The sequence below is a fragment of the Wasmannia auropunctata genome, unplaced genomic scaffold (assembly GCF_000956235.1).
Source record: "Wasmannia auropunctata unplaced genomic scaffold, wasmannia.A_1.0 LD336040.1, whole genome shotgun sequence".
NCBI lineage: Eukaryota > Metazoa > Arthropoda > Insecta > Hymenoptera > Formicidae > Wasmannia > Wasmannia auropunctata.
Genome location: NW_012026850.1, coordinates 437,032 through 450,836, shown reverse-complemented (window position 1 = coordinate 450,836; position 13,805 = coordinate 437,032). Strand labels below are relative to the sequence as shown.

Here is a 13,805-nt window from a genome sequence, read left to right as displayed (position 1 = left end):
ACTCCCCGCAGTTTTATAATCGCGTATTAGCGAGAAAAAAAATTAATGAAACGTTAACAGATTTAGAAATTGATTTAAACAAATTTGTTACACATTTACTCTCGTGACGGTTGACACCAGCACATTTGCATCTGCGCACCTTTATATTGCTTTATAAAATTAAATAATGTACACCTCGATTTTTTGACGATAGTCATATATGTATCCGCGATACATAATAGACCTCGAGAGTCATATATCTTTATTTTTAAAATTACGCCCATTAAAAACTATTCGCGTAATTTTATGGCAACGTCATGTTCTATTCGCGGTTTGAAAAATAATTTAGCGTGAGATTCGACACACAAGTATTTCTGCAATAAATGTATCGTGAGTAATAACGGCAAATTGATCCAAATTGATCCTCCTTTGCCTTCACTTCAGCTAGGCATGCAACAAGTTTGCGCAACAATTCCTTTTGTCTATTGCACAATTGCCGACTTGGAGCGAGTAAATACCGAGGAAATTTTTCACGCGGCTGCAATCCGCATGAAAAATTTTACGCCAGACTAAAAATACGGGTCTCTGTCTGTCGGTCTGCTATTTTTAGCGGCTGTCGTCGTTATTGTTATCAGAAGCATCACAAATAACACAAATGCCTAAGAAGCGCCTTTGATCTCGTAGACGCTTCCTAGGCACATTTTATGCTTTCCGTGCTGTTTCAGATAAGAATTCAATTTTCCCGAGTTGACGTCAATAATTAGTCAATTCTCAACCATGAACACATGCTCATCGATCATAGATATCTTGCCAATTATCACATTAATAGTGTCTACAATCATCGAAAATATACCCACCGATCGTCGACTGTTGCAATATTAATCTCTTTGATTTAACACATTACCAACGTATATATTAGATCGTCCATTGGTAACTGTTAGTAAAATGAGATCCCTTTTCAGTCGCAGGTTCTCACTCCTCAACACACACACACACACATACACACACACATACGAACGATCGCCTCTTCTTTTCTTTGCCTAGCTTCTTGTACTTTCGTCACGTCCAGCATCGCGTCGATGATTTTCCCCTCTGTGTCACGGAACGAACTCGCTCTCGCCGTTCGACATACCGCTCTCGCTTGCCCAGGCGACTCCTCGCCTGATCCGGAATGTCTTTGGGCGAAGGATTGCTCGCGCTTCTGCTCGTCACGCCGTTACGAGCGCGAGGCCGGTACGGCTGGCAGCGGTGCGCGTCCTTGGCGTATCTTGTGTTAAACTTCAGACCATTTGCAGACCTTTGGTGATGCTCTCGACGTGCTCCTTGGCCCGCATCCTGAGTGCTTGGATGCTCGAGGTGCGAGGATCGTGCCCCGGCGGACTCGGCGGCGGTGGTTGCACGTGACCGCCGGCACTTATGCTAGCCATACTGCTGGCTAACGACCCTGCGAACAATGCGATTTCTACTTCTCGTTGGTATGCTCGATGGTAATGATTGTGATGAACGCTATTATAATGTTGATTAACTCGTTAAACATCAGATAGTGTTGTCAACTGTAAAGATGAAACTATACAAGATTTATAACTAGAATTATCTAATGTATATAATTAAAAAGTAATAAAATTTCTTATGATAAAACAACATATGAAGCGAAGGGTAAATAGAAATCAAAGCGCTATAGTGTCAGTACGCAAAGAAATATTTAATGCAATAATTTAATATAATATATAAACGTACGTTTCGGCTATTTTCTAGCCTTCTTCAATGTTATAAACATTCTTCTTAATACAAAGATATTTAGACGTGTAAATCCTCAAAAAGAACTTCAGTTACTCCACTAGTCAATATTTTAAAATATCGTGTAATTCGCCGCTATCCATAGGTGATCACTCAGAAATCTGTAAATAAGCAGCATTTAATTATCCCAAGCCAGTTGGAACGCTGGACGGAATACTCAAGAGAGCACGCGAAGAATAATATTGTATACATGTCAAAACAAAGAATATTCGTAACTTTAAATATTTCTTTGCGCACTGACACCAGCGCTTTGATTCCTATTTACCCTTCGCTTCACATGTTGTTAATGTATATGTTTATTAGTTGAATAAACTATTTTATAGCTGCAATAACTGTAAAATAGTTTATTCAACTATGAACATTAGTTTTTTTAACTATATGTATATTAATTTTGTATATAAACTTGTTACTTGTATAGTTGTCACCGTTATAGTTGTTTATTACTATGTTTTTCTCTTGTGAGTGAATTTGATATATTAAAGAGTTTAACTTAATAAAATACTATTTCTTGTATACTTTATTTTATTGTAAGTACTTTAATTTTATATTCTCAGGTATAATGTTTCAAATAAGTATATTAAATTTTAACTATCACTCATTTTAAAGCAAATTAACTATGTTATGTTTGTCAAAAGAGTGGGATGTGTTAGAAATAATTGTTACCTGGAACTGGGTTTGCCACAGCGCCAACGTTTGGCGGTGATGGCAATCGCCTGGGTGACGTCAGATAGCTGGGATAGCCCGTGTGAGGCGCAGCGAGGAAACCGGGAAGCGCGCTGAGCAATCCTGGCGGCGCGAGCCAAGGATCCCCTGGCAGACCTAGAGCTGGACCGGCAACGTTCCTGAAAATGGAATGTCTCCGTGTTGTAGATGCTATACATATATTCAGTATGTCATGAGGGTTTATGTAATCGGCACATGTTAACACATAAGCGGTCGGACGAACCTCATATTAGCGGCGTGATGATACTCGCTCAAGCCCAGTCTCGCAGCCTCCATTTTCTCCTGCCTACGCCACTTGGCTCGCCTGTTCTGAAACCAGACCTGGAACACATAACGACAAATTTGTCATTATTCAATTAGAATACGTAAAGAGACATACAACCGATAAAATACATTTGAACGTACGTTTGCTTCAATAGAAAATTTATATGGTTCGCGAGCGTAATAAATTCGGTTTTCCTTCGGCCTTCAACTTAATAAGTGATGGTATTAGCCGTATTTAATATTTTGCTTAATTTCGCAAATTCATTAAGCTTCTACGCTACGGCGTTTGGCTCGACGTAAATCGGGAACAATGGCGGCACAAACTCTCATTAGCCGTTGAGACGCGATAATGGTAACGTGTCACTACCGTATACTTGAGGAAGAGGGCACCCTCCTTTCTTCCCATTCTTCCTGCCCCGATCTCAACAGCAGACTTCGAGGTATCGCTTTTGACTTCGCAAAACGTTCAAATCTCTCTTATATTATTAATACTATGGTTTCTTTTTATATTGCTATTATAATCGCTTTTCAAGCTAAAACAATGTTCTCTTTTAGGAGAATTTATACTTTATTTACGTAGCTATCATTTAAATATTTATTCGATTATTTTGCAACAAGAAAAAATTCAAAAAGTAGAACAATAAAAAATTTATTGGAATAGTTTAAAATATTCAGTGGCAAATCGAGAAAGAGTTTTGACCTTTTTATTATTACATTATCGCCGTTAGTATTTTGATTCACAAATATTACTAGTGCAAGTGTCTGTTAAAACAATATAATCACAATTAAACTATGTATATAAATAATTAATATTTTTTAAAAATTTTAGTAGAATTTTTACAATTAGATTAATCGTCCTGTTTTTATTCGCATATTAATAAGTAAAAAAAATTTCTTATTAAAAAAAAATTCTTTCTAATATGCATATAAACATTAGAAATTTTTATACAATTTGAATTAGAAAATTATAACGGTTATATTTTTAATAATATATTAGTTATCATTAGTTATAATTACAGTTCTAATAATTCTAATACTTATATCGAAAGTATATTTACAATTGATCCGAGAGTTCCTTGAGTAAATATCTGTGTCATATTTCTGAGATTGACATTAGCACTTCTAATTGAACTAGACGAGTTTTGGCTTAGAAAAGACCGCACTTACTTTTCCGACAGAGACCGTTCATCTGTAAAAATCTAACGCAAGAAAACAGATGAAAATGAGCAAGATAGTAACAGTCAGAGCAAAAGTGAAAAAAAAGAGCGGTAAGAAGTGAGAGAAAAGATTTAGAGGTTTCGATAGAAAATGGAGTTCCTTTGCCGGGGTGCGATCATGCGAAGGGCGAGAAAAGTGGCTGCCAAGACTTTCTCCCTTTCCTGCAGTTTCGCCTCGTCTAACTTTCTCTCTCTCTCTCTCTCTCTCTCTCTCTTTCTCTCTATATATTTCTCGACTTTTGCTTCAAAAGGAGGGTTGCAGAAATGTCTCTTTGGGCGGGTCTCCTCGGTCCAACCCTGAAAGCAGCGTTGGCTAAGAAAAGAGGGGACCATGAAGAGGGTCGGTCGGTAAAAGATCGAAGGGTGTGAGAGGGAGGGCGGGGAGGGTCTATCCTTCCATCGGCATTAAGAGGGTAACGAGCCCGTGGGGTGAAATCGAAAGTGAGCGAACGACGTGACGCGACGCGACGCGACGCGATGCAGTGCGCCTCCAAGGTGGACCCGAGGAGGGAAAGAAACGCGCGCGCCGAAGGGGGCACCCCGGCTCACCGTGACGGGCTCTCGGCCATGTTGATTTCTTTATTGTAACATGGCTGCTGTTGGCAGCTCGCTTAAGTCTATTGCGTTAAGAGCCGATGCTATCGGGGTCTCGGCTTATGAATTATTCAATTCTGTTTGAGACGCGCCCGGGTATAAGGCCCACCGTCCGGGTGCCCCGTCCGTGACGAATTTACACGCGGCGGCGGCGGCGATGGCGGCGGCGAGGTGAGCGTGAACTATTCAACTTGGGATCCATCAGCGATCGATGAATCTTCGATTTTTGCCTCAGTGGTCTTAACGCTTAAGATCGGATGAGTTAACGCTGAGCAATCGAGCCCAGCCTCTCTACGGTAGCTGACAGTGAATGGTCAAAGGATAATTATTGTTCGTAACATGAATTATTTGTGACCTGTAGGTTTTTCCATTCTGGCGTAAATTTTTCACGCACATGATCACCAATAAAGTCAATAAGATCGTCAATTGGACTCTAGAGTGAGAAGTTATACATATATAAATTCAGGAATGTAAGACATTTTAACTTGAGCAATGTCTTAATCAAGATAATTCAACAGAAACATATATTTCAACAAAGATTACGATCTTAACGCGCGTAAGAAATAAATCCGAGATTCTTTAACAACAATAACACGAAGCGAACAAAGTGGCGTTCCGTGTCGCCGCGCACGCTTTTGAAATCAATTCTTTGCAAATTTAATTAGTAATAGGCGACGCAAAAATTCTTTCGCCGCCTATTATATTAATAAATAAATTTTGCCTTCGAAATAATCGGTGACAGAGTGAGGCGTTGCGTTCGAATAACGATCAGGCGACTAGCAAATTGAATATTATCCGTCGGGAATGAGTGCCGGTGAATCATCAGAAGAAAAAGTATACAAATAAAAGAGAGAGAGAGAGTCACAGAGAAAAACGCGGAAACGAAGTGAAACGGAGACGAGGTTAAACGTCGGAGGCATCACCCGAGGTTTGGAGCTCTTGATGCAGGAGAAGGGTGGGAGGGAGAAGGAAGGGGTGAGGGGAAAGAGCGGGAGGAGGGGGAGTGGATATCGGAGCATTCCCGGGCTCATCAGGACGATATTCCGCTCTCGGAGAACGAGAAGCAATTTTCTTTCCTGGCTCCGTGGATGAGAAAAGGCTACGGACAAGATGCCACGCCGAAATGATGGGAAAATAAGCGAATTTCCCTTCGTATCTCTTATATATCCTTTTCCATCTCGTTCCATCTTGCCTTTCCTTCCTTTCCCCCTTCCGCAGTTTCCTTCTCTCCTCTCCTCTCTTTCTCTCTCTCTCTTTCTCTCCTGCGCTTCGCTGTAACAGTCCAGCTCTCCGTCTCCGGTTCGCCGAGGAACCGACTTGCGTTTAGCGCGCGGCGAGAAAGAGAGAAAGAGAGCGTGGCTCTTTCGTTTTCGCTCCTCTCGCGGAAATATAAAGAACAGGGCTAACGCGGCTTAATCTTTTTAGGTCGTAAATTTATTAGAGCAGGTACTTCCACCTTTTCCGCTCGTCTCCGCCGCGCGACGTCCTTCTTATTCCTCTCTCGCTCCCCTTTCACCCCGCTCCACCGGCCCTCTTCCTCACCCGACCCGACCAGCCGGCGACGATCCTCGGCAATGATATTGCGAAGGTAAACTCGCTTAGACGGTTTAAATGCAAGAAAATTGAAATAAAATGGAAGTAATTCCGAGATTAAAATTGGACGTCGTTCCGTTGTCGCTGAGAAGCGGCGACACTTTTTCGTGCCTCCCCCCGGCCTCCCCCTTTCTCCCTCATCCTTGCCCCGCTTCCACCGTGGCGTGTTAGTCTCTATAAGATTTTACGTGGCACACTCTCTCGCCCGAGAAACTTCGTGATGCCGGAGTTGCATAATTTGCGAGATTTCGCTTGGAAGGTTGACGCGCGGATAAGAGGGCTAATTATCATTATCGCGTTAATGCGCAAGTAACATAACGGAATAACAGTCCCGGACTCTTTCGCATAGAATCGTTGAATATGACGTAATCGGTAAGAGTGTGGCGTCGCGCAATTTATAAAGAAAAAAAATTATAAATGATACACTGAGAAAAAAGTCTGGTAATAACAATCAAAGAGATCCTAGATATCCTAGATAATATTTAGTTATTAAAGCTTTGAAATGAAGCAGTGAAATAGTTTCAAGTAAATGTTCGGTTAATATAATCAAAATCAATTAATTGCTAATTTTACTTTTGTAAATATTAATAATAATTAGTAACTATTACCACACAGCTAGTTACTGTTATTATATTTGAAAATATTTATTAAATATTGCACCAATATGCTATACAAAATACATTTGGTAGCTATAATTATCAAAATTTTTTCTCAGTGTACATTATAAATGTTATAATACGGTGTAAACATTTTTTTTTCCAAAAAACATTTTTTTTCCAAGAAAGGAGGTTGCCGGGCCATTTGTCAAATTTTGTTCCTGGAAGACAATTTTTAATTTGATAAATCATTTTACAGCTTCTTGCGTTATAGGTACAGACGTGCGCTATTTTTGCTATCAATTTACTCAAATCCGCATAAACTGAATATTTCAGTCGGAGGATAGCGGAGGAGACACAAAAAAATTTATCTTCACACCAAACTTATTAAAATGCTTATATTAATTAAATAAATAAATGAATTATAAAAATTAAACAGGACTCTCAGTGTTCAAGTAAAAAATAAAAAATAAAAATCGCCATAATGGGAGTCAGCGCAGTACTTAATGCGCAAATCTTTTAAAATATAACAATTTAATTGAGATCGTAAATCCTGATATTTAACAATTTAATATTCAGTCATTAAGTCATTCACGTAAAATACAAAAAACCCGTACGAGTTTCGACCTACATTCAAGTCATTTTCTTATATTAAAGTCAGTCTTCAAGCATCTTCAGCAAATTTTCTTATTATTTGGCCGTGCCAATATGCGTTTAACTTTTCGTAAAAATTATTTAATTTTTTAATTGTTCCTCCTTGCCAAAATTCAGGGGGAAGGCAAGAAGACACGCGTCCTGCCTGCCTTCCGTTGCGTATGTACCAATGTCGGTGTGTATTAAATATATATAACTTGTGAAAGATATAAATGTATGGATGATGTGTTTCCGGTGAGCGGACGCAACAACAGCTCTCGTTCTCTCAGTGACGAGCACTCGACGAGCAAGAAGTGTATCGCGCCGAAAATCACTCCCGAACTCTATCTATCGTACGAGCTTTTTTTTCCTCTCTTAGCCCGCACACGTACGTACACGCACACGATCGCCCCTCATTTCTCTCTCCCTCTCCCACCCTTCCTTTCTCTCTTTCTCTTGCCGTCTCTCTCTCTGATGAAACGCATCGTTCCGGGACGATGGTCGCTTTATACTCGACGGCGGCTCTCGTCGAATTCGGATTAGCGCCGGCAAAAAGGTATTCGAGGTGTTCACGCCACGTCGAGTTCATTGTTGCCGACCGGAGTATTAACAGATTTCGGGCATTGTTCCCCCGCGGTGGTGGCGGCGGCTTGTGAGGTCTCTGACAGAGTGTCGCGCGCGGATGCGCGCGAAGACGTCGGCGGTCGCGTCGATTTATCAGCAACGTGATAGGGATTTTTGTCGGTGACACACCTTTTAGAGACACTTTCCTTTCTCCAATCGATATTTTGACAAATTCGCAAAAGAGATTTATAAATCACATGCCATTTGTAGCAGCGTAATGCCACGCAATAATAAGACGCATTGAAATAAACGAAATAACGTACGTGTCCAAGAAATTAGGAAATTACTATCGACATTTGATGTTAAATTTAGATGTGTGAAAGAGCGGAATTTAAAGAGAAATCTCGTTACATTGCACGCAAGCAAAGCGGATCACTAAATAGGAGACAAAGAAATTAATAACCCAAACAACACAAAGTGTAAAATCGATACATAAGACAGCTTTTTTTCTTCTAGACAATTTTATAAATACTTATTGTTAGTGCTCGCAGAAGTGTCTAAAAGACATCTAAAAGACGTCTTGAAGACGTCATGTGTGTCAATTTTAGACTTTATGTTGTCTGAGAAGTTATATTAATATTAATAGTAATAATAGTACAGTAGACAGGTAATAATGTCAACATTCACAAAACATGAAAATTTTTTCTTCTTCTAACATAATTATCTTGTATTTCTTGTTTGCACGAGATCGCGGCTTGATGAAAGTCGATGGTGGACCAAGTCGTGCGAGATGAATACTAAAGTCTTTATGATAGAGGAGATTAATGTGTCTTCCTATTAGCGCTCTGCGCAAAATCGGAATGACGTTGACGTTGATATCGACGTCTTTCCTATAGAATGCTGATAGTTCACACGGGCGTTTTATGGACGCGCCGTGGGGTGATGCGAAACATGCATGAATTATTTACTTTTTCGCACCATTCGCGCGTCACGCGAGAAACTTAATTGAATTGACAATACTTCAGTGTACCAGCAAAATCCTTTCCCGCATGAGGGAGCATCTGTTAACTCTCTTTCACTGAAGAAGTCACGTAATACGTTTCTCGGTTCTTCAAACTCATATTAAATATTAGATTAGATACCAGAAAGATGTAGTTTTCTTTACTGAAAACGAATTAACAAATTGTTATTTCATTTTTTCGCTAAAGAAAGATTATCGAAAAATTTTTGCTATTTTTCAATTTATGTTATTTAATGCATTAATATTTTCTACTTGCAGCTTGTTATTAAGCAGGTCTAATATAAACTAATTTTAAGAATCAACTGATGTATGTGTATGCGATATTCGGACGTTTAAAGTAATAAACATTATGTCGTCATTAGTCATATCAATAGTGTTAACAGAAATGTTAAATATTCATTGCTGTGTATAAAGTGACCGTTTGCATACTTTTAATCCCGTTTCTATATAAAATAAGATTTACGATTCAGCGATAATTTTTTATGTATATGTAACTCGTTATAAGACAAGATGATACGTGAAATTAATCTTAATATGTACATATTAACTTATCCTTTCCAGAAAATACTATTTGTGAATAAAATTGAAATCAGCAATTGGAAATAATGACTTTTAACTCAGAGTTTTAGATATACTTGTTCTATGTACAATTATCCTTATAGATATTATAAATGTAATTAAATGAAGTTTTACTATTTCTTTATTTTTTTTTATGTAAAAAAGAAACAGTCAGTTATAAATCACAGTTAATATTTCATAACCATTTCGTGGCCGATATTTTCCGATTATTTCGATCATCTTTTACTTTTATTCTTGTTCAAAGGATTACCCCTGGCCTCGCTTAAGGACAACACGTTGATAGTGGTTCGACTGTTACGCGTGCGGCACGGTAGACCCGCGTTCAACAACCGTGATCATCGATGTTAATAGCCCTAGCTAAAAAAAGGCTAACACAACGCCGCCACTAATCCGCGGACAAGGAAAAAGACGGACGTGATTATTTTTCTTCCGGGTGTATTACAAGTCTATCAAAGCCCTATCGTCGGTACACTACGACAATCGTGGATAGAAGGGAGAGAGATGGAGAAAGGGGGGGGGGTGAAAAGAACGAAAAAAAGAGTGAGAGAGAGAAGAAATAGGGGACACGTTTCGAATATAAGCCTAGATTCCGGTCCAGGGTACCGCGGTATGCATAGAGAAGGGAGATGTTTGGAGAGGGTTGGAGTCTATTATTCACCGCGCTTTTTATGCTCCTCATCCCCCTCTTTGTTTCCCCCCCCCCTCTCTCTCTCTCTCTCTCTCCGTGTTACTCCCCCTTCTCTGCCCTACAGCCCTGTCAAACTGTCGGCCAAATTCAATCCTATGCAGTCGTTCTCATTTCCCTCTTCTTCTAAGCTCCGCTTATACGCGCGCGGATTCGTCCACAATGCATTTGAATCGTCGCTAATTGATGGTACACACAACATTAACTATGTCGATTTACACAAATGTGAAACAATTGCAAGTTTTTCATATTAACGCTTCTTTTTGCACGCAAGCAATATTACATATTTAAGTGTATGAGTGTTATAACATGATCACATACACAAGAGAGTTGCTGTCGGTCATTACTTAACTATTAAATACAGATGAGAAAAGAAAAAAATTGATAAATATTATAAACTGTAATAAACAAGTAACTGTAAAAGAGTAACGAAAGGTATGATAAATGTGATATATGTGTAGAAATAAGAAAGAATAACAAATCTAATTAACGTGAACAAAAAAATAATTGTAAAGAAAAAATTAAACTATTATGTGCTAAATATTAGCAGAAATTTCTTAGGAGTTAATTTCTTATTGTTTAATAACAGCATTACATGTATTTATAAAACATATTTTATGTATACTAAACACAATTAAACTGATGTATCACTGAACTTTGTTCGGTGATCCAAAGCTCGAATCTTTCTTTTCAAGTGATTAAACTGCGCGATTTTGGAACATCAGGCATATCCATTCTTACAATTTCTTAAGATCTTCTAGTATGGTATAAGTGAGCACCGCTGGCGGCATCCTCCAATAAAGCCACCCCTGTCGTTGCGTGTAATCACCCTTAAACACTCCAACGCCCCGGCCTAACCCCGTCGTACTGCGATACAATACTAATGTGTTACAAATAACATCCCAAACACGAGGCGATTTCACTTTTACAATGCGACTAAACGGCTCGCCGTAACGCCGTTCACGGATCCGCCATGGATCGTCCGTTTGTTGTTCTCGAGTGGAAACCTCGCGACGCACAATGAATTTCGTTGGATGATCCTCAGATCGCGAGGACTATGAGAGCTTTTGTCGCGAAGTCACAGAAATTTCAATGTATGTAGACGTGAATACTCTTTCATTCCGTATATCATTTTATATTTGACAAATAACTACATTATAAGAAATGTATGAATAATACGTCAAGTTACTCCATGCCTAAAACGTACGTAAATGCGAAACAACTATTTAATTAATAATCTTTAAAAAATGTTAGACAAATTTGAATGTCCATTTAGAATTATGCAGCTCAAAAATTTTATAATTTAGACACAAGTATTATATATATATACAGTATATATATATATATATATATATATATATATATATATATATAGTACACACACACACACACACAATATTGCTATTAAAATTAGACATTCAAACTATTATTAAATAATACAAAATTTTACTTTATAATAATATACTTTATAATAATCTTTACTTTATAATAATATTCTTTTTGATATTTGATTTTTTAAATATCTAAATACTTTAGCTTTTGATCCCTAAATTGCTATTGCACTTCTTTAAACAAAAAGTCTAGGATACACTTTATTTTAATAAACTTTAATAGACAACGACGAAATCTTCAAATATATGAACTTATCCTTTAAATTCTTTAAAGGTTGGCAATCAAGCTACAATTATTTTAATATACAAATTGCAGCGCATTTCCAACATTTCGCAATTCTTAGAAAATTATAGTCACAAATGCACGATATGCGAACAGCGCTTTCGAGCAAGCGCGCGCGCGGCGCGCGAGACCAGGCCGGAGGATGGCGTGAATGAGAGACCGCGCAGAAATTCGACAAATTAGCCGTATGGCCTGTGTATTTTGACACCGTGCCCACATTGTCTGACCCCGGTCGTTGTATTTTCTTGCTATACACGCTCTCGCCGCGACGAGATCGGCTCTCAGTGAATGCATCCTTTGTGCAGGAAGCTATTTACCAGACAATATGTTTGCGCCCAAAACGAGGCTTTCAAACGCATTTCTCTCTCGCTCTCTTTCTCTCTTTCTCTTTCCCTTTGCGTATGTGCGCAAACTTTTGCTACTGTTCACTTGTGCATAGTTCGGCGGAAAGCTCTATGAAGTCGCCGATGAGAACGATCAGAACTTTCCAGATATTTTGTCCCCAGTATCCTGGATACCACAGCACGCAAACAGCATCTTTTTAATTGCACTGGACCATATCCGCTGAGTCACTACATATATATCCAGTTTACGTCATATTTTTTTCTCTACGTTATATTTATTGCGCCATAACATTACGTAAACAGTAGCAGGTAACCAATAATAAGAAAAGAAATGTTTAATGTTGGTTAGCGTTAACAGAGAAGTCGAAGGAATTAGATTCGGAGAGAGAGAGAGAGAGAGAGAGAGAGAGAGAGAGAGAGAGAAAATTAGACTCCCCAGGAACTGGATCGCGGCGCGCGCGAGCATTTAACACCATTAAGTCACGTCTGTGCATGCGAAATTACGCTGCGTCGTGCATTCACAGTAGCAACGCCATCGTTTCACGTTTCGCGGCTATGTGCTCTGTCGCATACAATCCCGGTGACTGTACCGCAATTAAGACTGCTCGTTTATAGAGACACTCATCAGAGTCTGGCCAGTGCACCACTTTCAGCGAGTCCCCCTCTTCCCTCCTGCCTTTCCCATGCTCCTTTCTCTCTCTCTCTCTCTCTCTCTCTCTCTCTCTCTCTCTCTCGCTCTCTTTCTGTGGATTACTTTCAGTTAAATGAAATTAACATAAAATTACCGTTTGTATTGAACTGTAAACAACTAAATAGAATAAAATCACGTGCTCGCTACTAATTGTATTACAAGTGTAATATTTATGTGATTCCCATCAGTCCCTTCAAAGATAATAATATTAAATCGGAGCAGTAAAGACAAATCACATTTTATAATAATTAGCTCTAACTGCAGCATTTATTTACTGCTGTCACTCCCTTAAAACTGTACTGTATTTCTTTCAAGTTAATTTCTTGCCGACACAATCAATATAATTTTTCCTAAAATTTAGCGTTTTACCGTGTAACGTCATTTTGCAAAGTGCCATTTACGTTCTAAGACTTTAGTGGCAAACGACTCTAATTTTCACCGTCGCTTCTTTCTACGGGGAAAACAGCGGGGGAAACAGCGAACTCGCGATAATATGGGAGAAGGAGAAAAAAATCTCAGCGGTGGAAAAAAAAGGAAGCGAGCGAGATATAAAAGAAACACGCTCGCGAGACCGTAAGTGCGCTGCACGTGAAAATCCGTCGCCGATGTAATAACTCTAATAACTCGTAATAAAGCCCGGGTGGAGTCGTATTAGCGTCAGGAGCACGCGTGGGCGCACAAAGGGCGGCCGCCCTCGACAAACACTGTGACTTTTGATGATTATTAACTTCATGGGCCAGCCACGGTCGACCGGGAGATGGGTATGCAGAGAAGGAAAGGAGTGGGGTGGAAAAGGACGAGGGAGGCGAAGGGTGTAGGCCGTAGACAGTAATCTGTTGCCCCGGAGGCTT

The 13,805-nt window shown here is 39.2% G+C and overlaps 1 protein-coding gene across 1 annotated transcript in view; it reads right to left on the bottom strand.

The window, feature by feature from the left end:
• Positions 1-1,259: 1,259 nt before the first annotated feature.
• The window catches only part of LOC105451930 (retinal homeobox protein Rx1-like), a 56,088-nt gene continuing 43,542 nt past the window's right edge, over positions 1,260-13,805 (bottom strand). The window contains exons 3-5 of the mRNA XM_011692656.1: positions 2,723-2,820; positions 2,440-2,618; positions 1,260-1,423 (exon numbers count right to left, since the gene is read on the bottom strand). Coding sequence (XP_011690958.1) covers positions 1,260-1,423; positions 2,440-2,618; positions 2,723-2,820 — 441 coding nt within the window. The remainder of the gene's footprint in view (positions 1,424-2,439; positions 2,619-2,722; positions 2,821-13,805) is intronic.